The sequence below is a fragment of the Equus asinus genome, chromosome 6 (assembly GCF_041296235.1).
Source record: "Equus asinus isolate D_3611 breed Donkey chromosome 6, EquAss-T2T_v2, whole genome shotgun sequence".
In the NCBI taxonomy this organism is placed as follows: domain Eukaryota; kingdom Metazoa; phylum Chordata; class Mammalia; order Perissodactyla; family Equidae; genus Equus; species Equus asinus.
Window position 1 is genome coordinate 66,920,139 of NC_091795.1, and position 20,313 is coordinate 66,940,451.

General features: G+C 35.8%; 1 protein-coding gene across 7 annotated transcripts in view; it reads right to left on the reverse strand.

Moving 5' to 3' along the window:
* The window catches only part of MTA3 (metastasis associated 1 family member 3), a 192,678-nt gene that overhangs the window by 79,757 nt on the left and 92,608 nt on the right, over window positions 1-20,313 (reverse strand). For all 7 annotated transcript variants that reach the window (XM_044772308.2, XM_070512183.1, XM_044772303.2 and 4 more), the window contains 2 exons: window positions 4,817-4,880; window positions 1,286-1,403 (listed from right to left, as the gene is read on the reverse strand). In XM_044772308.2, the coding sequence (XP_044628243.1) occupies window positions 1,286-1,403; window positions 4,817-4,880 (182 nt within the window). The remainder of the gene's footprint in view (window positions 1-1,285; window positions 1,404-4,816; window positions 4,881-20,313) is intronic.

Genomic DNA, 20,313 nt, shown 5'->3' on the forward strand with positions numbered 1-20,313 from the left:
TCCTGGGTGCGGACATGGCACTGCTCATCAAACCACGATGAGGTAGCATCCCACATGCCACAACTAGAAGGACCCACAACGAAGAATATACAACTATGTACTCGGGGGCTTTGGGGAGAAAAAAATAAAAAAATCTTAAAAAAAAATGGGACTACATTAGACTAAAAAGCTTCTGCAAGGCAAAGGAAACCATTAACAAAATGAAAAGACAACCCATCAACTGGGAGAAAATATTTGCAAATCATATATCCCACAAGGGGTTAATTTCCTATATAAAGAACTCGTACAACTCAACAACAAAACAACAACCCGATCAAAAAATGGGCAAAGGATATGAACATTTTTCCAAAGAAGATATACAGATGGCCAACAGACACATGAAAAGATCTTCAGCATCACTAATTATTAGGGAAATACAAATCAAAACTACAATGAGATAATCACCTTACACCAGTCAGAACGGCTATAATTACCAAGATAAAAAAACAACAAATGTTGGAGAGGATGTGGAGAAAAGGGAACCTCATGCACTGGTGGTGGGAATGCAAACTGGTGCAGCTACTATGGAAAATAGTACGGAGACTTCTCAAAAACTTAAAAATAGAAATACTATATGATCCAGCTATCCCACTACTGGGTATTTACCCGAAGAACTTGAAATCAACAATCCAAAGAGATTTATGCACCCTAGGTTCACTGCAGCAGTATTCACAATAGCCAAGACACGGAAGCAACCCAAACATCCTTCCACAGATGAATGGATAAAGAAGATGTGGTATACATATATACAATGAAATACTACTCACCCATAAAAAAAGACAAAATCGTCCCATTTGCAACAGCATGGATGGTCCTCGAAGGTATGATGTTAGGCAAAATAAGCCAGACAGAGAAAGACAAATACTGTATGATTTCACTCATATGTGGAAGATAAATAAATACATGGATAAAGAGAACAGATTAGTAGTTACCAGAGGGGAAGGAGGCTGGGGGTGGATGAAAGGGGTAAAGGGGCACATATGTATGGTGATGGACAAAATTAGACTACTGGTAGTGAGCATGATGAAGTCTATTCAGAAACTGATAAATAATAATGTACATCCAAAATTATACAATGTTATAAACCATATGATCTCAATAAATTTATTGAAAAAATAAATAAAATTGCAGGAACTCATAACCTTTAAACTTTAGCCTAAAGGTTGTTTCTCTCATAGAGGAAAAGAATATTTGAATTTTAAGATATATTTGTTTTCATAGGACTGAAACCCAAAGAAAAACATACCTTCTAAGAGCATTTCTGGAATGTCTGCTTGATATCTAGGTCCCACTCTAATTTCACCTTTGTCAGCTAATAGTGTTTTCACCGAAGGGTCATAGACCAATGAATAGAAAAAGGTATCCTGAAAAAAAAAGACAGAAAATATCTAGGTACACTTAATGTCTTCTACTTTCTATAAAGCAATAAATCCAATGCCACAATAATAAAACCATAAAACTTCTGAGCGTATAAAACTTCATTTTGGTAAATAAACTCATAAATCTTTAAGGAGAGCAGGATGTTACCATCATGTAAGATAGTATAAAACTAACTCAAGCCAAAACAAATAGCTTACAACAAAGGCGGATTACAAAGTTTTGTTATTTGTTTTAGTCTAAAAGAAAACCATTTAACTGCTCTAAAACAGAGTTTTGAAAAGCTAGCAAAGTTAAGCCATACGTCAAAGGTAAGCCATCTGAAATCAAGTAATCATTTAAACCTCTAAAGCCCATATCAAAGTAAGGATGCCTTCATAGATACCAGGTACTTACTTTTGGAGTGTCCATCCCACGTTTTATCAAAATATTAAAATGCACATGCATCTCACATTAAACAAACTATACAAGAGTTGAGCTTATATGCAGTTCACTAATTAAAATGTCACATTATATATATTTAATTAAACATCTATTAATTCTAATTCTGCAGTTCTCCTTTATATATATTTAATTAAACATCTATTAATTCTAATTCTGCAGTTCTCCTTTAAATTCTGAAGCATTCATATGTACATACAGATAGGCATATAAACATAATTATGCATACCACCACCACTAGCACAACCACCTAACTTTCCATGATCCTTTACAACACAAAAAGGCCCTAAATTCTGCGCCTAATGAATAAAATGACCTGGCCACTAGTCCTTTGCTAATTTCTGCATAACCACCCGAGGTCATCTGAACCTGTGAAGTCTTATCCCTGCTTCCCACTATGATTCTGAAGATCATCGACTGCACAACACTCTGTATTATACCTGGAAGGTATCCCTACCATCAGCACTTTATTAAGACCCACCTAAGCAAGCTGCAAATAAGAGATAACCTATCAGACCACAAAGTTTCTCCTTTCAGGGTCTTAGAGAGAGACTCTGATAAAGGGAAAGGAGGAAAGCAGACATCCATTGAGAAATTCGATGCTGTTTTAATCATGGGTCACCGTCAGGAGAAAAGATTAAACAGTAAAACGGTTAAAAAGTCACACCAATATATGTAACAACTGATGCATTTAAAAAAATGCTACCTGGGGCTCGCCCCAGGTAGCAAGGATTAAGTTTTGGTTAAGCATTGGTTAAGTTTGCACATTCTGCTCCAGTGGCCCTGGTTCACCAGTTTGGATCCTGGGCACAGACCTACGCACTGCTCATCACCCATGCTGTGGTGACATCCCACATAGAACTAGAATGACTTACAACTAGTATATACAACTACATCCTAGGGCTTTGGGGAGAAAATAAAAAATAAAAAGAGGAAGACTGGCAAAAGATGTTAGCTCATGGCCAATCTTCCTCACCAAAAAGCATACTTTAAAAAAATAAAAATAAAAAAACGCTACCTAAGGAAAAGAAGAAATCTGCAGAATATATAAACCAAACTGCTTAATAAGTTGATGGGGGGTAATTAGTAGGTAATCAGAGTTGTTTATTTTTTAAGTCAGGAGCAACAAAGGAAGTACTAGATAACTAAAGCTACTGCCGCTGGCTCATCATCAGCTTTAAAAGTAGACAGACTTCAGGTCACTTTTATTCTGTAAAATGCGTTAGCATAGTATTCCATAAAAACAGGATTTTACCATACTTTACAGTAAAATGAAATGAAATTATTATTTAGGGCAGCGTAAGTTGCTTAGACTCTAGATTTATATATTGATTTGGGAAAATATCCAAAATGTGTTTAGTTAAAATAAAAGTTGTAAAAAAAAAGAGCAAGAGTTCTGAAAGTTGTTTAGACAATCAGCCAATTTCAAGAACACACTCTGTTACAAAGTAAAAAATGATTAGAAAGTTGCCTTTTGAGTTACCATCTTCAAACATGCCAATCTCAATACTTTAATAAGACTAAAAAACAGATTTTCTCAAAGATGGTCTTCTAACAGATAAAGTAGCAAATCTAAATCACAAAAAGTGTTTTTCAAATTGAATAAAGAATACTGTGAAAGCTGTTTTACTTTTCCTAAACTGCTTCTTCTGCCCACCGCCCCCCCCCCACCCACCCACACACACACAAAAGAATTTCCTTAAATACATTGCCAGAGGTTAGTTCCTATTCCAAAGACTGATAGAGGACTAAGTAGTTAAAAATCAAGTGGATAGGAAAAAAATCCTAAAGACTTTTGGGAATTTTCATCTAATACAGTCCTTAGCATATACGAATTGTTAACAACAAATTAGAAGGCAAAAAATAACTTTCAAAAAGAATTCCACTTTTAAGAGCCAAATATACCAATAAGATACACTGAAACATACTGAATGCTTCCTCTTTTTATTTCTGCTTCTGTGAACTAATGCTAATTTCTGAGCATTATCATTTCCCATAGTATTCTCCACCATTCTGCTGGACAGACTGATGACAAACTCTACCACCTTCTTTTCTAAATTTTACAAGTTATAAAAGATTATTAACCTTTTTTCTACCTTAAACATTTATTTCCTTTTAGCTTTCTTTATTAGATTTTGTAATGTATAGTAGTTCACAAGTTTGTATCCATCTTGTTCGATTAAGTTTTCTTCATTTGAGATAAGGGAACAACACTTTTGAGTATGACAAGAATTTTTTTTTTAATGAAATATGTCCCTTTAATTGCTTAAAAAACCATACATATACTAAATAAAGATTTGGGGAAAATAAAAACATCGTGAAACCACAAGGGTTAACTACCTAAAACATCACCAACAGTAAAATATTTTTCCCATAATACAAATGTTAAGTCACATAAAATTGTGCATAATGTGGAATATTCTGTTTATAAGAATTCCCTCCCTTCAAAGAAGCACATGCTCTAATTCAACTTGTTAAAAAATGTTTAAAATGCTTCTTGTTGAAGTTTACAGAAAGAAATATTTTTAGCTGACAAAGTTTATTAGGACTCCAGGAAAGAAAGCAGACTACCAATGGTAAAATCTCATCTATAAAAAGTCTAAAAGAAAAGCTATTTATTTAAAAAACAACAAAAAAACGGGAGGAGGACCAAGTACACTAAAGTCACTTATTTCATAAAACCAAAATACTTCTTCTGCCACCAACTAAATCATGTGCTACACTTTATAAAGCTTTTCATTACCAACTAAAAAAGAGAGACAGACACCAGAGCTTTTGCCAACACTTAGCTGTTAACCAGAAAAATCAAATTACCCAAATACATGCTAGTCATTATACTTTTACTATAATTTTGCTATCGTGGTGCAATAATTTGGTGCAAGAAGACATAAATTCAAAGGTATGGGCTTCCTGTGAAATAAAGGGGAAAAAGCACAAAACAAGTGTAATTGTGAATTACCTCTTTATCAAGATATGACAATACTGACTCTGTCTCATTCAGAAGGGCAACACTGCATTTTCCCCTGTTGAAAAAAGGAAAAATAAATAAATGTAAGAAAAGCCACCTCACTTTCACAGCTATACAAAGTCAGGAATATTCAAAATGTAAAGTTGGTGTTAAGAAACCAGACAGCAGGTAGGAATATAAATGTATATACATAAATGTATATATTTAGATTCACTTTCCAATCCAGGTATACCAAAACCTAAAAAATAAGATTGTCTTTGTAGACATTTATTGAAAGGCTAACCTGGGAAAGGAACTGTGTTAGGCAGTAAATCCTTATAACATAAAACACTTTATAATAGGTAGTTCCTAATTATTCAAGAAAAAACCCTTCAGAGTAAGAGTCAGTTTCTGAATATAACGAGTTAACATGAGGTAATTTTATACATGAGATCTTCAGACAATGACATCACCATGCAAACCAGTGCCTAAAATAATCTTCAGATTTTTTAAGTAACCACTGCACATGAGAACCTAATACACATTTGTATCAGGATTAACTAACCTAACTTTACTGAAATTGCTCTAAAGACTAGTTAAAATTTAAACACAAGGAACTTCTATAGAGCAAGGGGCAAATAAAGAGCTACAGATTCATGGACCTTGAAGTGTGATGGCATTCACCTTTGATCATAAAGCTGTGGGCGTGAATTTGGAAATGAGTATCTATCTTAAAAAAAAAAGGCTTGTCCAGACTTGAAAAAAATTAACGTTATCCAGGTAGAGACATTTATTACAAGCACTTTTTAAAAAATTATCCTAACTAGCTTGAAAAATTCAGTGGAGCTACAAATTTAACCAGAGAATTTTGATAGACTATTCAAGTTCCACATATTAGTCAGGACTAACAAAATATTTTTTACATGTCATAATGTCATTTGGTTTTCTCAGCAAAAGTCACTACTTACTCCCCAGAAAATAAGAAGGGAAAACAAATACATTACATATATATTAAATAGGAAGCTAGAAGAGCTTGCTGTTGGATTTTCAGGTGAAAAACAATTCAAAGGTAAAAATCAACAAAAGCAAAATAAAACAGCAAAAGTAAATGCTAAGTCAAAAGTTAGTTTTCTAAATACTTTGCAACCGTATGTTCCTTAAATTAAAAAAAAAAAATTCCTGTTATAAAAACATCTTTTTCTGGTTATTATCTTAGGTTAATATCACTTCAAAAGATTTCTCTGAGAGCATGTGGTATTTCCATATTATCCTGTCAAATCTCTAATTTGGTGACCAAGAGTTATAAAGGTTTCCTGTTTTTCTAATATATTTTATTCATACATATTGCTGAAGCAGAAAAAATTAACATTACTACTTCAGTGCACATAAGAACACTCAAAGTCAACAATTACCTGATGTGCTCTTACAAAGGACAGAATCACGAGCAGGGAAACTGCTCTGTTGCTGTCAGCCCATCTACAGCTGCCAGAGAACTTCTATGACGAGTGAATACGTGTTCACACATGCAGCCTGCTGCAGTAATAAATGAGGTCTCCAAAAATAGTTTTTATCTACTTTCTTTGCCTCAGTAACAGCTGACAGAGCAGTATTTCTAACACTTAATACTTAATCACTTAATACTTTATTATTTAATCACCTAGAAGAAATAAAATCTCTTTTTTAAAGTTCTCTAGTGTTGGTTTTTCTTTTAATGGGCAAGAGCTGAATATTATTTTAACAGATATCACTATCTTTTTTTAAAAATTATTTTATTGAGGTCATACTGGTGTATAACATTGTGTAATTTCAGGGGTACATTATTAGACATCAGTTTCTGTATAGACTGCATTGTGCTCACCAGCAACAGTCTAGTTTTTATCCATCACCGTACCCATGTGCCCCTTTACCCCTTTCACCCTCCCCCTACACCCCTCCCCTCTGATAGCACTTTCTTTATAGTCACTTGAATTTTAAGGGATAACAGACACTGACAATTCATACAAACAACATAGCATAAAGTCTCCTCCATACTATCTGAAATGACAAAAGAATTTAAAATGAATCATTAAACTTTTCATAATTATATTAGGAAATGAGGAAACACTGGATATACTGTTTTAGAGGCACAACAGAATCAATGGAAGGAGGGCCAGCCCGGTGACACAGTGGTTAAGTTCATGCTCTGCTTCGGTGGCCCAGGGTTTGTGGCTTCAGATCTTGGGCACGGACCTACACACTGCTCATCAAGCCATGCTGTAGTAGCATCCCATACACAAAATAGAGGAAGACTGGAACAGATGTTATTAGCTCAGGGACAATCTTCCTCTCACACACACAAATCAATAGAAGGATACTATAACCAATCTGAAATATAAATTTAGGGGGATTGTAGCTTTCATGTAAAGATAAAAGAATAACAGGTGATTTTAGCCTTTAATTTTTCTTTTAATGTCGCTTTATTGTACTTTTTCCCAAATTAAAAAATGAAAATCCAACACTTAAATTTTCATGTACATATATTAACAGCTAACTAAGAGGTTAAGTCAGAACTATTTTATGAAGTAAATGTGAACATGTAATTAACACATGTACTACCACGCCAAGAGTTGTTGACACAAGTAGTTTAAAAAGAGATTTAAAGTGTTGGCTTCCTTTATGCTGAACAAATCTTGGCTCATAAATAAAAACACGATAAATTTTAAGTGAGCTACAAACTAAAGGAACTATTAATTCTGAATATAGACAACCCAACTGATTTATCCTGAACCTCAAGCAATGAACCTAATTGTGTCTCTTTAATACTTTAATTGTGTCTCAATACGTCACTCCTTAAGGAATGATGATACCCATACATACTAATATAAAACATACCAAAGAATGTAATGCAAAGAAACATTACTTCAGGCCCACAGAACTATTCATACTGCTTTTCTTTAGGGAATCACACAAGAGTATGGGATTTCTATAGACATAACTATTTTCCCACAGATCGTTCAAGAAGTTTTAAAAAATATACTGTTTCAGAGCCTGTGCTAGGTGCTGGGACAGAGAGAAATATGAAGAAATAATTACAACACAACACAATCCCATGTAACAGCAGGTGCTGATCAGTCTGAAATCTGCTATTTGCTTAACAAGATGTCCAGTATAATCCCACAGAGCCAAAAAACATATGCAAAAATGTGCATACAGGTTACATACTTCTTGTATCTAAAGATGTTACCTATTTGTATAAATGAATGAAGAGGAAGTTGAAATTAGCATCTATTTCCCCATTGCCTAAAGACTTTTCCTCAGTTTGCAGAATGGTTCAGGACCACTATCCCTGCTGGGAAAACGCAAATTTCTTAGTGCCACACCAAACTTATTGAATCCAAGTATCTTGGGGAGGGAATCAAGGAATCTACTTAGCTAACAAGCTTCCCCACATGCTCCTTAGGTACACTGCACTTGGAAAACCACCACTACAGATGCAGAGTCTGACTTTTAACTTTCCTTGTTCAACAAAAGCCACTATTCCTTCATTAAAGAAAGGCATTTTTCTCATTGGCCTCATGAGTCTTACATTTGCCACAAATTGAATTCTGAACACTGTTTCATATAAAAAACCATGCTAGTTTCTGTTACTGGAAATCCAACGAATAGTCAGATTTACACTGCATTTAACCTACTGAATATAATAAACAAATAAAAAAATACTGAGGTTCAAAGATCCAAAATGCTTTCAGAAGATTACATTTCTCAACAGCAACACGGTAAGATAGGACAAAAGGGAAGATTCAAAATTCTGCGAAAAATGATCTCCAAAGCAGAATTATATGTCTAAACAAATCATCAACCAAATGTGAAAAGCATTTTCAGATAAGGACTAAAAATTTTTTACATTTTAGAAGACTAATCAAAAAGAAAAAGAAAAATGATCAACTCCAAGGAAAACAGAAGGTTATACAAGAAAGAATTATGTGAAGAATACTTAAATGTTCATAAAATACAAAGGCTGATTATTAAGTTAAACAAAAGTTGTGATGTATTGGAAATACAGGGAAAAGGAATAAAGAAAAAGTAAAGAGAGACTTCTAAAATCGAAAATTAATAGTGGCAGTAAGAGTGGAATAAATGCAGAAACCACTGTCAGAGAAGTTGAAAATGACTGCAGAGTGGGAACCAGGCATATGACTGACTGCCTTGGATATTATTAGACAGCTATATGCACAAACTTGACTTTACAAAATAATAAAATTTAGGGGCCAGCCCCGTGGCCAAGTGGTTAAGTTCGCATGCTCTGCTTCAGTGGCCCAGGGTTTCGCTGGTTCGGATCCTGGGCGCGGACATGGCACCACTCATCAGGCCACGTTGAAGCGGCGTCCCATATACCACAACTAGAAGGACCCACAACTAAAATATACAACTATGTACTGGGGGGATTTGGAGAGAAAATGCAGAAAAATAAATAAATAAAATAAAACTTAAATGTAAAGTAAAGGGGAGGATCCTAATTAGATAAAGTACATAAATTTGTATAAATGCTATATATACCAAGGGAACAACGATTACTTACAACAACTCTACACTGGGTTTTCTCAACTGTGGCATTACTGACATTTTGCACCAGATAATTTTCTGTTGTGAGGGCTGTCCTGTGCACTTAGGATGTTTAGTGGCACCCCTGTCCTCTACCCACTGGATGACAGTAGCACCCCACACCTAGCTATAACAACCAAGACTGTCCAGACTTTCTCTAACGTCCTCTGAGAGACAAAACCGCCCCTGCTTAAGAACCACTGCTCTACATAACAGAGTTGACGAAACACGGCTTTCTTAACTATATCTCAGTAACAAACATTTAAGGACTGCCTATCTAAGTGAAAGAATATGATTTTATGGATCTTTAGATTATGAAAAGGAGGAGGACAGAAAGGAGAAAGAAATCTGGAAACCTTTACACATTTCTATTCAGAGGTATATTTTTTGTTGTTAATATTGCTTTAACAGATGTTAAAAAATAAAAATTAGAGGAGGCCAAAAAAAACCCTACAACATCTGTTTGAGAAGGTAAGGCAGAGGAATGAAAACCCAAGAAGTTTGGGCTTAAAGTGATAGATCAATGAATTCTTGTGAAGAAAAATGACAAGTAGTGTTTTGGAAAGCTCATTCTGTCTCTGGCATGTTGAAAGTGCCAAAGCAATAAGACTAATCCATGATTCTGGAGATTTGATAACAAAATGAAAGAAACTGTCAAAGAGGAATTAAAGGGGAAAAAAAACCCTTCCCTTGGAGCCACTTTTCCCTTCTATAAGGGAGACAGTGGAATGTCCAAAAGAAGGCAGCAGGTGTCAGGAAGATCCTCTTCTCCAGGACACGATGACAAATCAATTGTTTTGATTACCAGGAAAATCTCACAAACATTTCCACAACCATGTGGAACACTAGTATTTAGCATGAGGATATACTTTCACCCAGCCCAGTACTCTTCTGGGCTGTGATTCTGGCTGAAGAAAGAAACACTTCACTGGGCCAGCCCCATGGCCCAGTGGTTAAGTTTGGCAAGCTCTGCTTCAGCGGCCTGTGTTCAATTCCCAAGCATAGACCTACACCACTCATCAGCAGCCATGTGTGGTGACAACCCACATATAAAATAGAGGAAGACTGGCACAGATGTTAGCTCAGGGCGAATCTTCCTTGGCAAAAGAAAAAAGAAAAGAAAGAAAAAAGAAACACTTCAACCCATAGGGAATAAACTGATGATTTCAAAGGAAAGATTATATAGTATAAACACAATATTCAAGACAGTGTGCTAAACATGTAAACTTTAAAATATCAAACTGCGATATAATTTTTCTCCTCTTACTGTATTTTTCCCCTAGTTCTCCTCCTACTAGAAATCCTAAGAGCCTACACACTCTAGGTCGTTAACTTCCTTATGTTAAATTCATTTCTTAAGTTGCACTACTTATAGTCATTGATAGTACCCTTTGGGCTAATTCAAATTTTGTTTACAGATACCAAGAAAATTGTGAAAATTCAACAACTTCAAATAAAAATATTGGCATAATGAAACACGCAGGGAAAAAAATCTGCCTTTATTAGGTTTTTTTTAAAGATTCCAAATAAGCTTCTTTAACATTAATAGCCAAACTGAAGAGAGACTGATAATCCACAGTGGAGTTCTATTTTATTACTTACATACCTAAAAGTTAACACTACTACGTGTTTTCCACTAAACCTAAGTCTGTAAAAAAAAAAACAAAGCAAAACTGTTTTCTCTGATAACAAAAAAAATCTCAACAGGGGCTGGCCCGGTGGTGCAGTGGTTAAGTGCGCACGTTCGCTTTGGCCGCCCCGGCTTCACTGGTTCGGATCCCAGGTACGAACATGGCGCCGCTTGGGCACGACATCCTGTGGTAGGCATCTCACATATAAAGTAGAGGGAGATGGGCATGGATGTTAGCTCAGGGCCAGTGTTCCTCAGCAAAAAGAGGAGGATTCGCAGCAGTTAGCTCAGAGATAATCTTCCTCAAAAAAATTTTTTTTTAATTTTTTTTAAAAAGTCTCAACAAACACATCATAAATTAAACTTATAAATTACAAATCCTTTCAGTTGAAACTCTCCGCTTTGCCCAAAACAGCAGTATGAAGAAATACAAAATACAGAAAGCATACAATCATGCTATTTTCAAGTATTTGACTTAGTATAACTTATTTTGTGAATATCCTCACAATCAAAACCTGTGTGAAATGACCTATACAAAAGTTTATTCTTGGCAGTATTATATTTTTAACAGCAAAAAACTAAAATGAACTAAACATCCATCAATTAGGACCAAACAAACTATAAATATAAAACAGTCCTGGAAAAGAATGAGGCAGATCTTTATGATCTGATATGGAGCTATGTCTGAGATACTTCATTTAAAAAGCACAACAAATAGCATCATAATTTACTCCACAATTTACTTACACACACAAACACATACAGAGTTCACTGCTTCTGTATGCACAAAATGTTTCTGGGAGTATATATAACATTCCAGAAACACTGATGGGGTGGGGGACTGTACAAGAGTGAGATATTTTATTGTGTAACCGATATTTCGATTTCTGAACCATGTCAACACATTACATATCCCCCCTAAATGTCTGATTTTTAAAAGGAGGAGACCTGATCAGTTTTCTGTGATGCTGACAATAAAAAGGACAGCTCTTCTATCATCCACTGCTTTGGGATCGCACGTTATTCTAAACATTCATCCAAACTAGGTATACCATCCCCAACCATAGCAATTAATATCTATTGCCATCAAGTCCCATCTGCTAACTACAGCTTTGCAATTTCTGGAACATTTTTTGTTTAAAAAAATTCTGCAGATAGAGAGGCATTTTCTGTTCATTTATTAGTTTCTGATATGAATGACCACCTAAGGAAAAACTCAACCTTCCAAAATTAATTGCTCTAGGTAAAACATGAACCAGAAAATTTTTCAAATTACAGCTTCTGAAAATAAATGGAAATATTTTGCCAATGCTGAAAAACTTATAAGGCACAATGCATTTCCAAAACAATTTGATAACTCAGTTTCATGGAGACACACAAAGAGATAAATCCCAATACTGTATTTTTATTCAGTGACCTACTTGAAAGAAGTTTAACAGCATTCCGTTGGGGGGCGAGGGGGTAATATTTTTAGAGTCTCAACAGAGTAATAATGAACTAAATTACAGGCAAAGCCCATGTGTTTATCTCCTCTTCTCTGAGATGATTTTAAAATGACAGCAAGAGAATTAGAAACAAAAGAACCTAAAATCACTACGGGGGGCGGGCATCAGCACAGTGAAGATTTCAGAAAACTCTAGAAGACAGAGACAGATAAGAGAGACTTAGAGGGCAAACCAAAGTCCAAGATGAGCATTTACTTCATTTAACAGAGAAACACTAAAGATAGTTTCACTAAGATCAGAACAAGGCACAAATCCCCACTATACGCATTACAATTAAACATGGCATTGGTGGTTTTAGCTAGTAGAATCCAGTAAGAGAAAATAATAAGAGACAAAGCCGAAAAGATGCATAAAGAGAGCTGATGCTGAGGAAAATGGAACTGGTTTACCTTAGCAGAGCCTTAAAGAATTTCCAGTCTTAAGACTAGGACCTGTAGGGTCCGGCCCCGTGGCCAAGTGGTTAAGTTTGCGCGCTCCACTTTGGCAGCCCAGGGTTTCACCGGTTCAGATCCTGGGTGCAGACATGGCACCGCTCATCAAGCCATGCTGAGACGGTATCCCACATGCTACAACTATAAGGACCCACAACTAAGTGTATAACTATGTACTGGGGGGATTGGGGAGAAAAAGTAGAAAGAAAAAAAAATAAAAAAAGATTAGGACCTGGAAAAGCCAGCTCCACCTCCTACTGGGAAGCCTACCAGCAAAGTCTGGCCACATAATGGAAGTCCTGGTCAGCCTTGCTATTCCCTTGGTTTTAAAAAGGAAAGACAGCTAAGAATCATCTAATATTGGAAGAAAGTCTACAGCACAAAAAATAAATGCAAAAAATCAAAAATCAAAAACTGAAGCTGGAGGAAACAGAGGTGATTTAAGTAAGAAAAGAGAACTTTTTAAAAAGTTTGAGGATACTGCGTTAATGAAACAAAAATAGGATGCACCAAAAAAGAAACATTTGGAAGACAAAAAGATCCTCTGAAATTTTTAAATGTGGTTGGCAAAATTAAAATATCACTAGATAGGCTGGAAGATAAAAGTCAAAGATTTAGCTCAGAACCAAACAAAGAAACAAAAACGGAAAACATGACAAAAGACAGGAAACAAAGACGATCAATCCAGAAGATCTAACATAAAAGCAATAGAAGTACTATACAGAGAGGAAAAAAATATGAAATATTAGGGGAAAAATTCCCAGCTATAAAGGAAGACAGGTTTCTTCAAATTAAAATGGTCTACCAAATATCCTCCCCATTGAGACCCCACTGTGAAATTTCAAGATATAATGGATAAGAGAATTCTAAGATTAACGAGAGAAAAAAAAAACAGGGAATATGCAAAGTATGGAGAATCTATGTGACATAAACTACTGTTCAGCAACAATCTTTGAGGACAATGAGATGATTCCTTCAAAGTTTCAAGGGAAATCATTTTCAACCCAAAATTTAATACCAAGCCAAACTACATATCACATGTATAGTATTAAATTATCTATGAATTTCATTTCAGAATAATATAGGAAGTATTTCAAAATATGTAAAGGAGGGACCGGCCCCGTGGCCAAGTGCTTAAGTTCGTGCGCTCCACTTCGGTGGCCCAGGGTTTCACTGGTTCAGATCCTGGGCGCAGACATGGCACCACTCGTCAGGCCACGCTGAGGCGGTATCCCACATGCCACAACTAGAAGGATCCACAACTAAAATATATAACTATTTACTGGGGGGACTTGGGGAGAAAAAGCAGGAAAAAAAAAAAAAAAAAGAAGATTGGCAACAGTTGTTAGCTCAGGTGCCAATCTTTAAAATATATATATATATACGTAAAGGAGAGGTTGAGTCTGATAAAGTTGAGAACCTCTGCTGTTAAGGTATTACAGAGTAAAACATAAAACTAAAATTACGTATGTCAATTATTTTTCAATAAAACGAGAAAAAAAACCCTAAAATTAAGAACAGAACCAAAAAACACAGAAGTCTTCCAACTAGTATATGAAGAAGTAACAGCGTAATTAGAATATCACCACTCTGTAACTATGAATTAATGGATCTCTAGGCAATAATCATCAAATGCCGGTAACATCCAGAAAAAAGATATTATACACTTCCTGATATACGGTACCACCTATGAAGAAGTTCTTGTCTTTTGCAGTTCCCTCTTTCCCACACACACACACACACAACTGAACCGCACCCTATGTATCTAATTACCAACTGACAGGAAACATAGGGAGAGAGGAACATGGTAAAGGGCACCACAGTGATACAATCAGCCAAATCCAACTGACTTGACACCATTTCCTGAAAAGACCACCCTGTGCCCACTACACTGCAGGGATGCCTCCAGCAAATATCAACTTGTATTATACATGTGGGTCTGTTCTGGCTTTTCTATTCTATTCTACTGGTTTATTTCTCAACCCAGTTACTAATACCACCCTACCTTAATTATTGTAACTCTACAAAGTGTCTCACTATCTAAAAATATAAGCCTCTAATATTTTTGTTCTTCAAGACTGACTTTGGCAATGATTCTGAAACTTTTTGGTCTCATGATCTCTTACATTCCTAAAGATGACTGAGGACCTCAAAGAACTTTTGCCTGTTTTCTTTGGTGAGAAGATTAGCCCTGAGCTAACATCTGCTGTCAATCCTCCCCAACCTTTATTTTTGTATTCTTTTCTTGAGGAAGATTGTCCCTGAGCTAACATTCGGGCCAATCTTCCTCTGTTTTGTACGTGGGACGCCTCCACAGCATGGCTTGATGAGTGCTGTGCAGGTCTGTGGCTGGGAATCAAACCTGCAAACCCCGGGTCACTGAAGCAGAGCACATGAACTCAACCACTAGGCCACTTGCCTGGCTCCCAAACTTTTGCCTTTGTGGGTTATATCCATCAATATTTACCATGTCAGAAATTAAAATTTTTTAAAAACGTAAACATTTAGTAATTAAAATAAAAATAAACATTACATATTAGCAAATATTTGTTAGGAATAATTACAATATTTTCCAAATTAATGGGAACAGTAGCACTGTTTTATATTTTTGCAAATCTCTTTAATGTCTGGCTTAATAAACAACTAGATCTTCACGTAACAAGTTCACTTCATTTTCAAAAGACATCCACCAAACACTCATGTCTAAATAACCATAGTTTGTCTTTCAGTGGTTATTTCAAGTAAAAATGGTATTCCACAAAAAAGGCAACTAGTTCAGTTCACAGTTCAAACAAGCCCATGAGGTTTTTCCTCAAGACGACCATCTCACTTCCATATGCAGCAACCATGATTTATGTATACTTCCCATTTTACCACATAGAACATTAAAAAGACGTGTAATCTCTTGAAACAATGTAAAGGTAATGGCTACACAACACTGTCAATGTACTGGAGTACCAGTGAATTGTACCCTGTACACAGTAAAAGGGTTAATTTGATGTTGTAGAATTTATCTCCATTTTTTAAAACAGACAAGAAGGGTCAAGATTTATCAAAATTAATAAATTGTACTGTTTGTCAAGAATATTCGTAAGTGAAACTTGTAGTGTTTTTTTTTATTATTGCAAATGCATAGAGGTGAAGAATACAGTGACAACTATAGCACAGTTTGGTGCCACTGACTTGATTCGTGCTAAGCTGCCAGCAGTTTACCCACCACTGCTTTTGTACATGCTTTCTGCTTTTTTTACAGGGAAAAGGCAGATCTTATGATCTTTCACTCTTATGGAAATAGTTTTGATCTCCCGAAGCCCCTGAAAAGGTACAGAGGGACACTCGGGACCACATGAACTATGTTTTGGAAACTTCTCGTTTTCAGTTTTCGGTCCTTTCCATTCCCATAAATTTTGGAATGTGCGTCTCAGTTTACATATTTATATTTATACACACACACACACAACCATGCTGAGCTTTTCTTTGAAATTGTATTGAATCTTCAGACGAATCTGGGAAAACTGACAGACTGTCATGCATTTACTTATCCTGCATTTACTTAAGTCTTTAATTCCCTCAGCAATACTTTCTAGTTTCTACGCAGAGTTTTTACGCATCTTTCTCTTTTTTTCACGTCTTTCCTTAGATTTATTCCTAGGTATTTGGTGTTTTTTGATGATATTGTAAATGCTATCTTTTTAAACTTAGTTTTCTAATTGACCCCTCTTTACACCATAGACATAAAAACAGACAAATACAAAAAGTGAAACAAAACTTCAAGAAAAAAACATAGGAGAATACCTTCATAATCTTCAGAAATCTTTGCCTTTTCCAAGACAGTGACACTTGGATTCATTTTTGAATGAGCACTCTTTCTGAGTAACAAAGTGTTCTTACTCTAGTTTCATTCTGCTTCTTCATATATATCAAACCTATCGGCCCGTCTGTTAACTTCTCAAGAATGGAATTTTTCCAGTTTTTATTTAAACATCCTCCCCTCTTCCTGCTGCTCCATTATTCATTTTCCAACCGTATTTCTCACATATTTAAAAACAAACCAACCAATCCAAAAAGAGCAAAGACGACAATAGCTCACTTCTGAAGAATAAGCACTACTTCACAAGAAAGGAAGCTACACACGAATAACACAGCTCCTCTACCCTTGCAGATAAATTCCGGCAATGTGCAGCCAAAACCCAACGAAGGAAAGATGCATTAATGATACACCAAAATGTCAAGGCTGCGAGGGGAAGGAATTACAGGGGTGTGTGCTTACGTATGTGTGACAGAGAGAGTGTGCATCTCTTTCTGTATTTTCCACACTTCAACAATAAATTATAATTCTTTCATTATCAGAAAATAAACAGTTTATTTTAAAATTTTAATATGCAGTAATGTCGAGGGAACAGCAAAATGGGCATTGTGTTGGGAATATAAACTGACAGAATAATTCTTGAAGGAAATTTAGCATTTTGCAACAAAAATACCTGAAAAATGTATGCCTAAATTAGAAACAGGTCTGCTATCAAATGGTAATAGTAATTAATGTTACTACTTTACTACTGGGGAAGGGAGGATAAACAGGAGTTTTCAGTTGGTTTCCATCTATACTGGCTTCATCAGAACTAGTCATGTTGTCAGGCAAAGAAGGGGATAAAAATGAATGCAAAATGGGATATTCCCTCTCTATCTAATGTCTAAAGTGTGCAAATTTTAAATTAACACTTTTACCCATTATATATCTAATGTGTTTTCATTTCAGAAAAATCGGAAATACAGAAAAGCATAAAGATGAAAGTTACTTGCATTTTGATATTAAAACAATTCTGATATCTATCAAATACCAAGTTCCGATTTACATTTGTGATGCAGATACATGCTTATTAACGAAAATGATCTCATTTATTCACAAAGTAAAAATCACTAAAAAAAAATAAAACCAATCTGCAATAAACATATCAGTATATATATCTCTACAAACTTGCATGAGAACTTCTGATAGTTACAAATCCAAAAAACAGAATTGCTGGGTAATAGGATATGCAAACATTGTAATTTGACTGGTTTTTCTTATTATACTAACACTCCAGTGCAGAAAAGTATTTCCATACCCTTGCCAACACTTGGTATTAGGACAAGAACTAGGGGCCGGCCCCGTGGGCGAGTGGTTAAGTTTGTGGGCTCTGCTTTGGCGGCCCAGGGTTTCGCTGGTTTGGATTCTGTGTGCAGACATGGCACCGCTCATCAAGCCATGCTGAGGTGGCATCCCACGTGCCACAACTAGAAGGACCCACAACTAAAAATATACAACTATATACCAGGGGGAAATGGGGAGAAAAAGGAAAAATACAAATCTTTAAAGAAAAGAAAAAAAGACAAGAACTATAGTATTCCATCCCCCAGATAACTCTTGTTGGCTAAAAACTTTTCCATTTCTCCCTTTCTCACGGTTGCTAAATAGTGCTCATAAATTCATTCTGTTTGGTGACAAATAATAAGTACACAAAAATGGTTTTCTAGCCTAGCTCTCCATGTGAAAGCTTGATGTTGACTCTGAGTAACTCACTCTCCCTTAGAATACTGAGCAACCTGTGATTCCACATATTCCAATCTTTAATTCTCATGAAAAGAGAAAGGCACCATCTGAAATTTCATTTAAGGTCCGTAGTAATTGAGAAGAGATTATTCTGTTATCTGTTGATGAGTTTCATTTCCTAAAAGAACAAAAGCAAAATTAAATGCAAACTATGAAAGCTTAAAATTCTGACTATTGTGCACTGTGCTCCAAAGCAGGCATGAGAAAAGAAAAAAAGATACCAACCTTCAAGAATCCTACCCTCTAAGACGATGTCTGAACAGAACAATCCAGACAAATTACACATAAGCCCCGAGATTTTTATCAGCTGCTCAAGATACGTTTTCAACTGAATTAAGAAAGCTCCCTGTTTTGAAGGTGAGGAGACCATGCAGAAGCAACATGGCATCACTTAAACCAAGAAAAGTTCACAATTTATGGTTGTAGTCAGTCTTCTATATAGCAAAATAATGATGATTATGATGATGTTTATATTCTGGAAACCTAACCCAAAAACTGCTTAAAAGAAAAAGAATGTAAGGCTTTCGCTAAAGCACCCTGCCATTAAGAGACTGATTGTATACTATGTGCACCTATGCTTTCAAGACCTACCCTACTACTGACATCAAATTTAGTTCTGGAATAGCTTCTCTGGACTTTTTTTTTTTTAAAGGACTGAAATTTCAACCAGTTTGTTTGTTGTTGGTTTTTTTCTGCTGGGGAAAGATTTGCCCTGAGCTAACATCTGTTGCCAAGCTCCCATCCCCAACGCCCAGCACATAGTTGCATATTCTAGTTAGAAGTTCTTCCAGTTCTTCCATGTGAGCTGCCACCGCAGCATGGCTGAAACGGAGCACGCCAAACTTGAACCAGCAGGCCATCAGAGCTGGCTCTCTCTGGGCTTTTTGAAAAGTACAGTCAAGGTGAAGCAATGAGGTAGACAGAATCCTCACCAGCGATGCTCTGAACGAGGGTCATGTCTACTGGCATGGATATAATGGTTTCTCTACCACCACTCACTCCTCATAACAAGACAAACTTAGAACAAATCATTAGGTCCAAAAGCCCTTAACGTAGGACAAATTGAGACCAATAATCAACAGGTACCTAAGGAAATGCTTTTAAGACACAATGAAGCCTAACTTCAAAGGCTGTGATCCAGACCCCAAGGTTGGCAGGCAGGAAAGGACTGGCTCTTTGTAAAATATGACTAGCTGCACCAGAGGCTGGGAAAAGGCATTAATCATTACACGTACAATGCTGTAATTAGCAGCTTTTAAGAAACCAAGCTTTGTGTGTTCAAGATGTGGAAAAACTGACACTGAACCATATACAAGACATATCCACAAACTGAGACAGCCAATCAAGTAGGCAGTTCACAGTTGCTACTGCATATCTAGCATTGTAACATCATCTTTTAGTATAACAGTATAGTTTACATGCCTAACTCAGTTTTTAATTTAATTCTGCCCACTTGACTTGAGCATCTAAATAGAAAAATTGTGCGAAAAAGTAGAAAATCAAAGAGCCTACCTATTCAACAAGTTATTAAACTGCTTTCTTTCTGTCTCTGATGCTTTTCAACATTTACAGTCATACACATCATAATCCTATATATCTACAGCCAGGCAGTCTGGGTTCAATTTCTGAATCTGCCATTTAAAAACTGCGAGACTGACAAGTTACTTATTAATCTTTTTGTGATTTAGTCTCCTCATCTGTAAAATGGGGATAATAACAGGACCTACTTTATAAAGTCATTGTAAGGATTAAATAAAGTAACATGTAAAGCA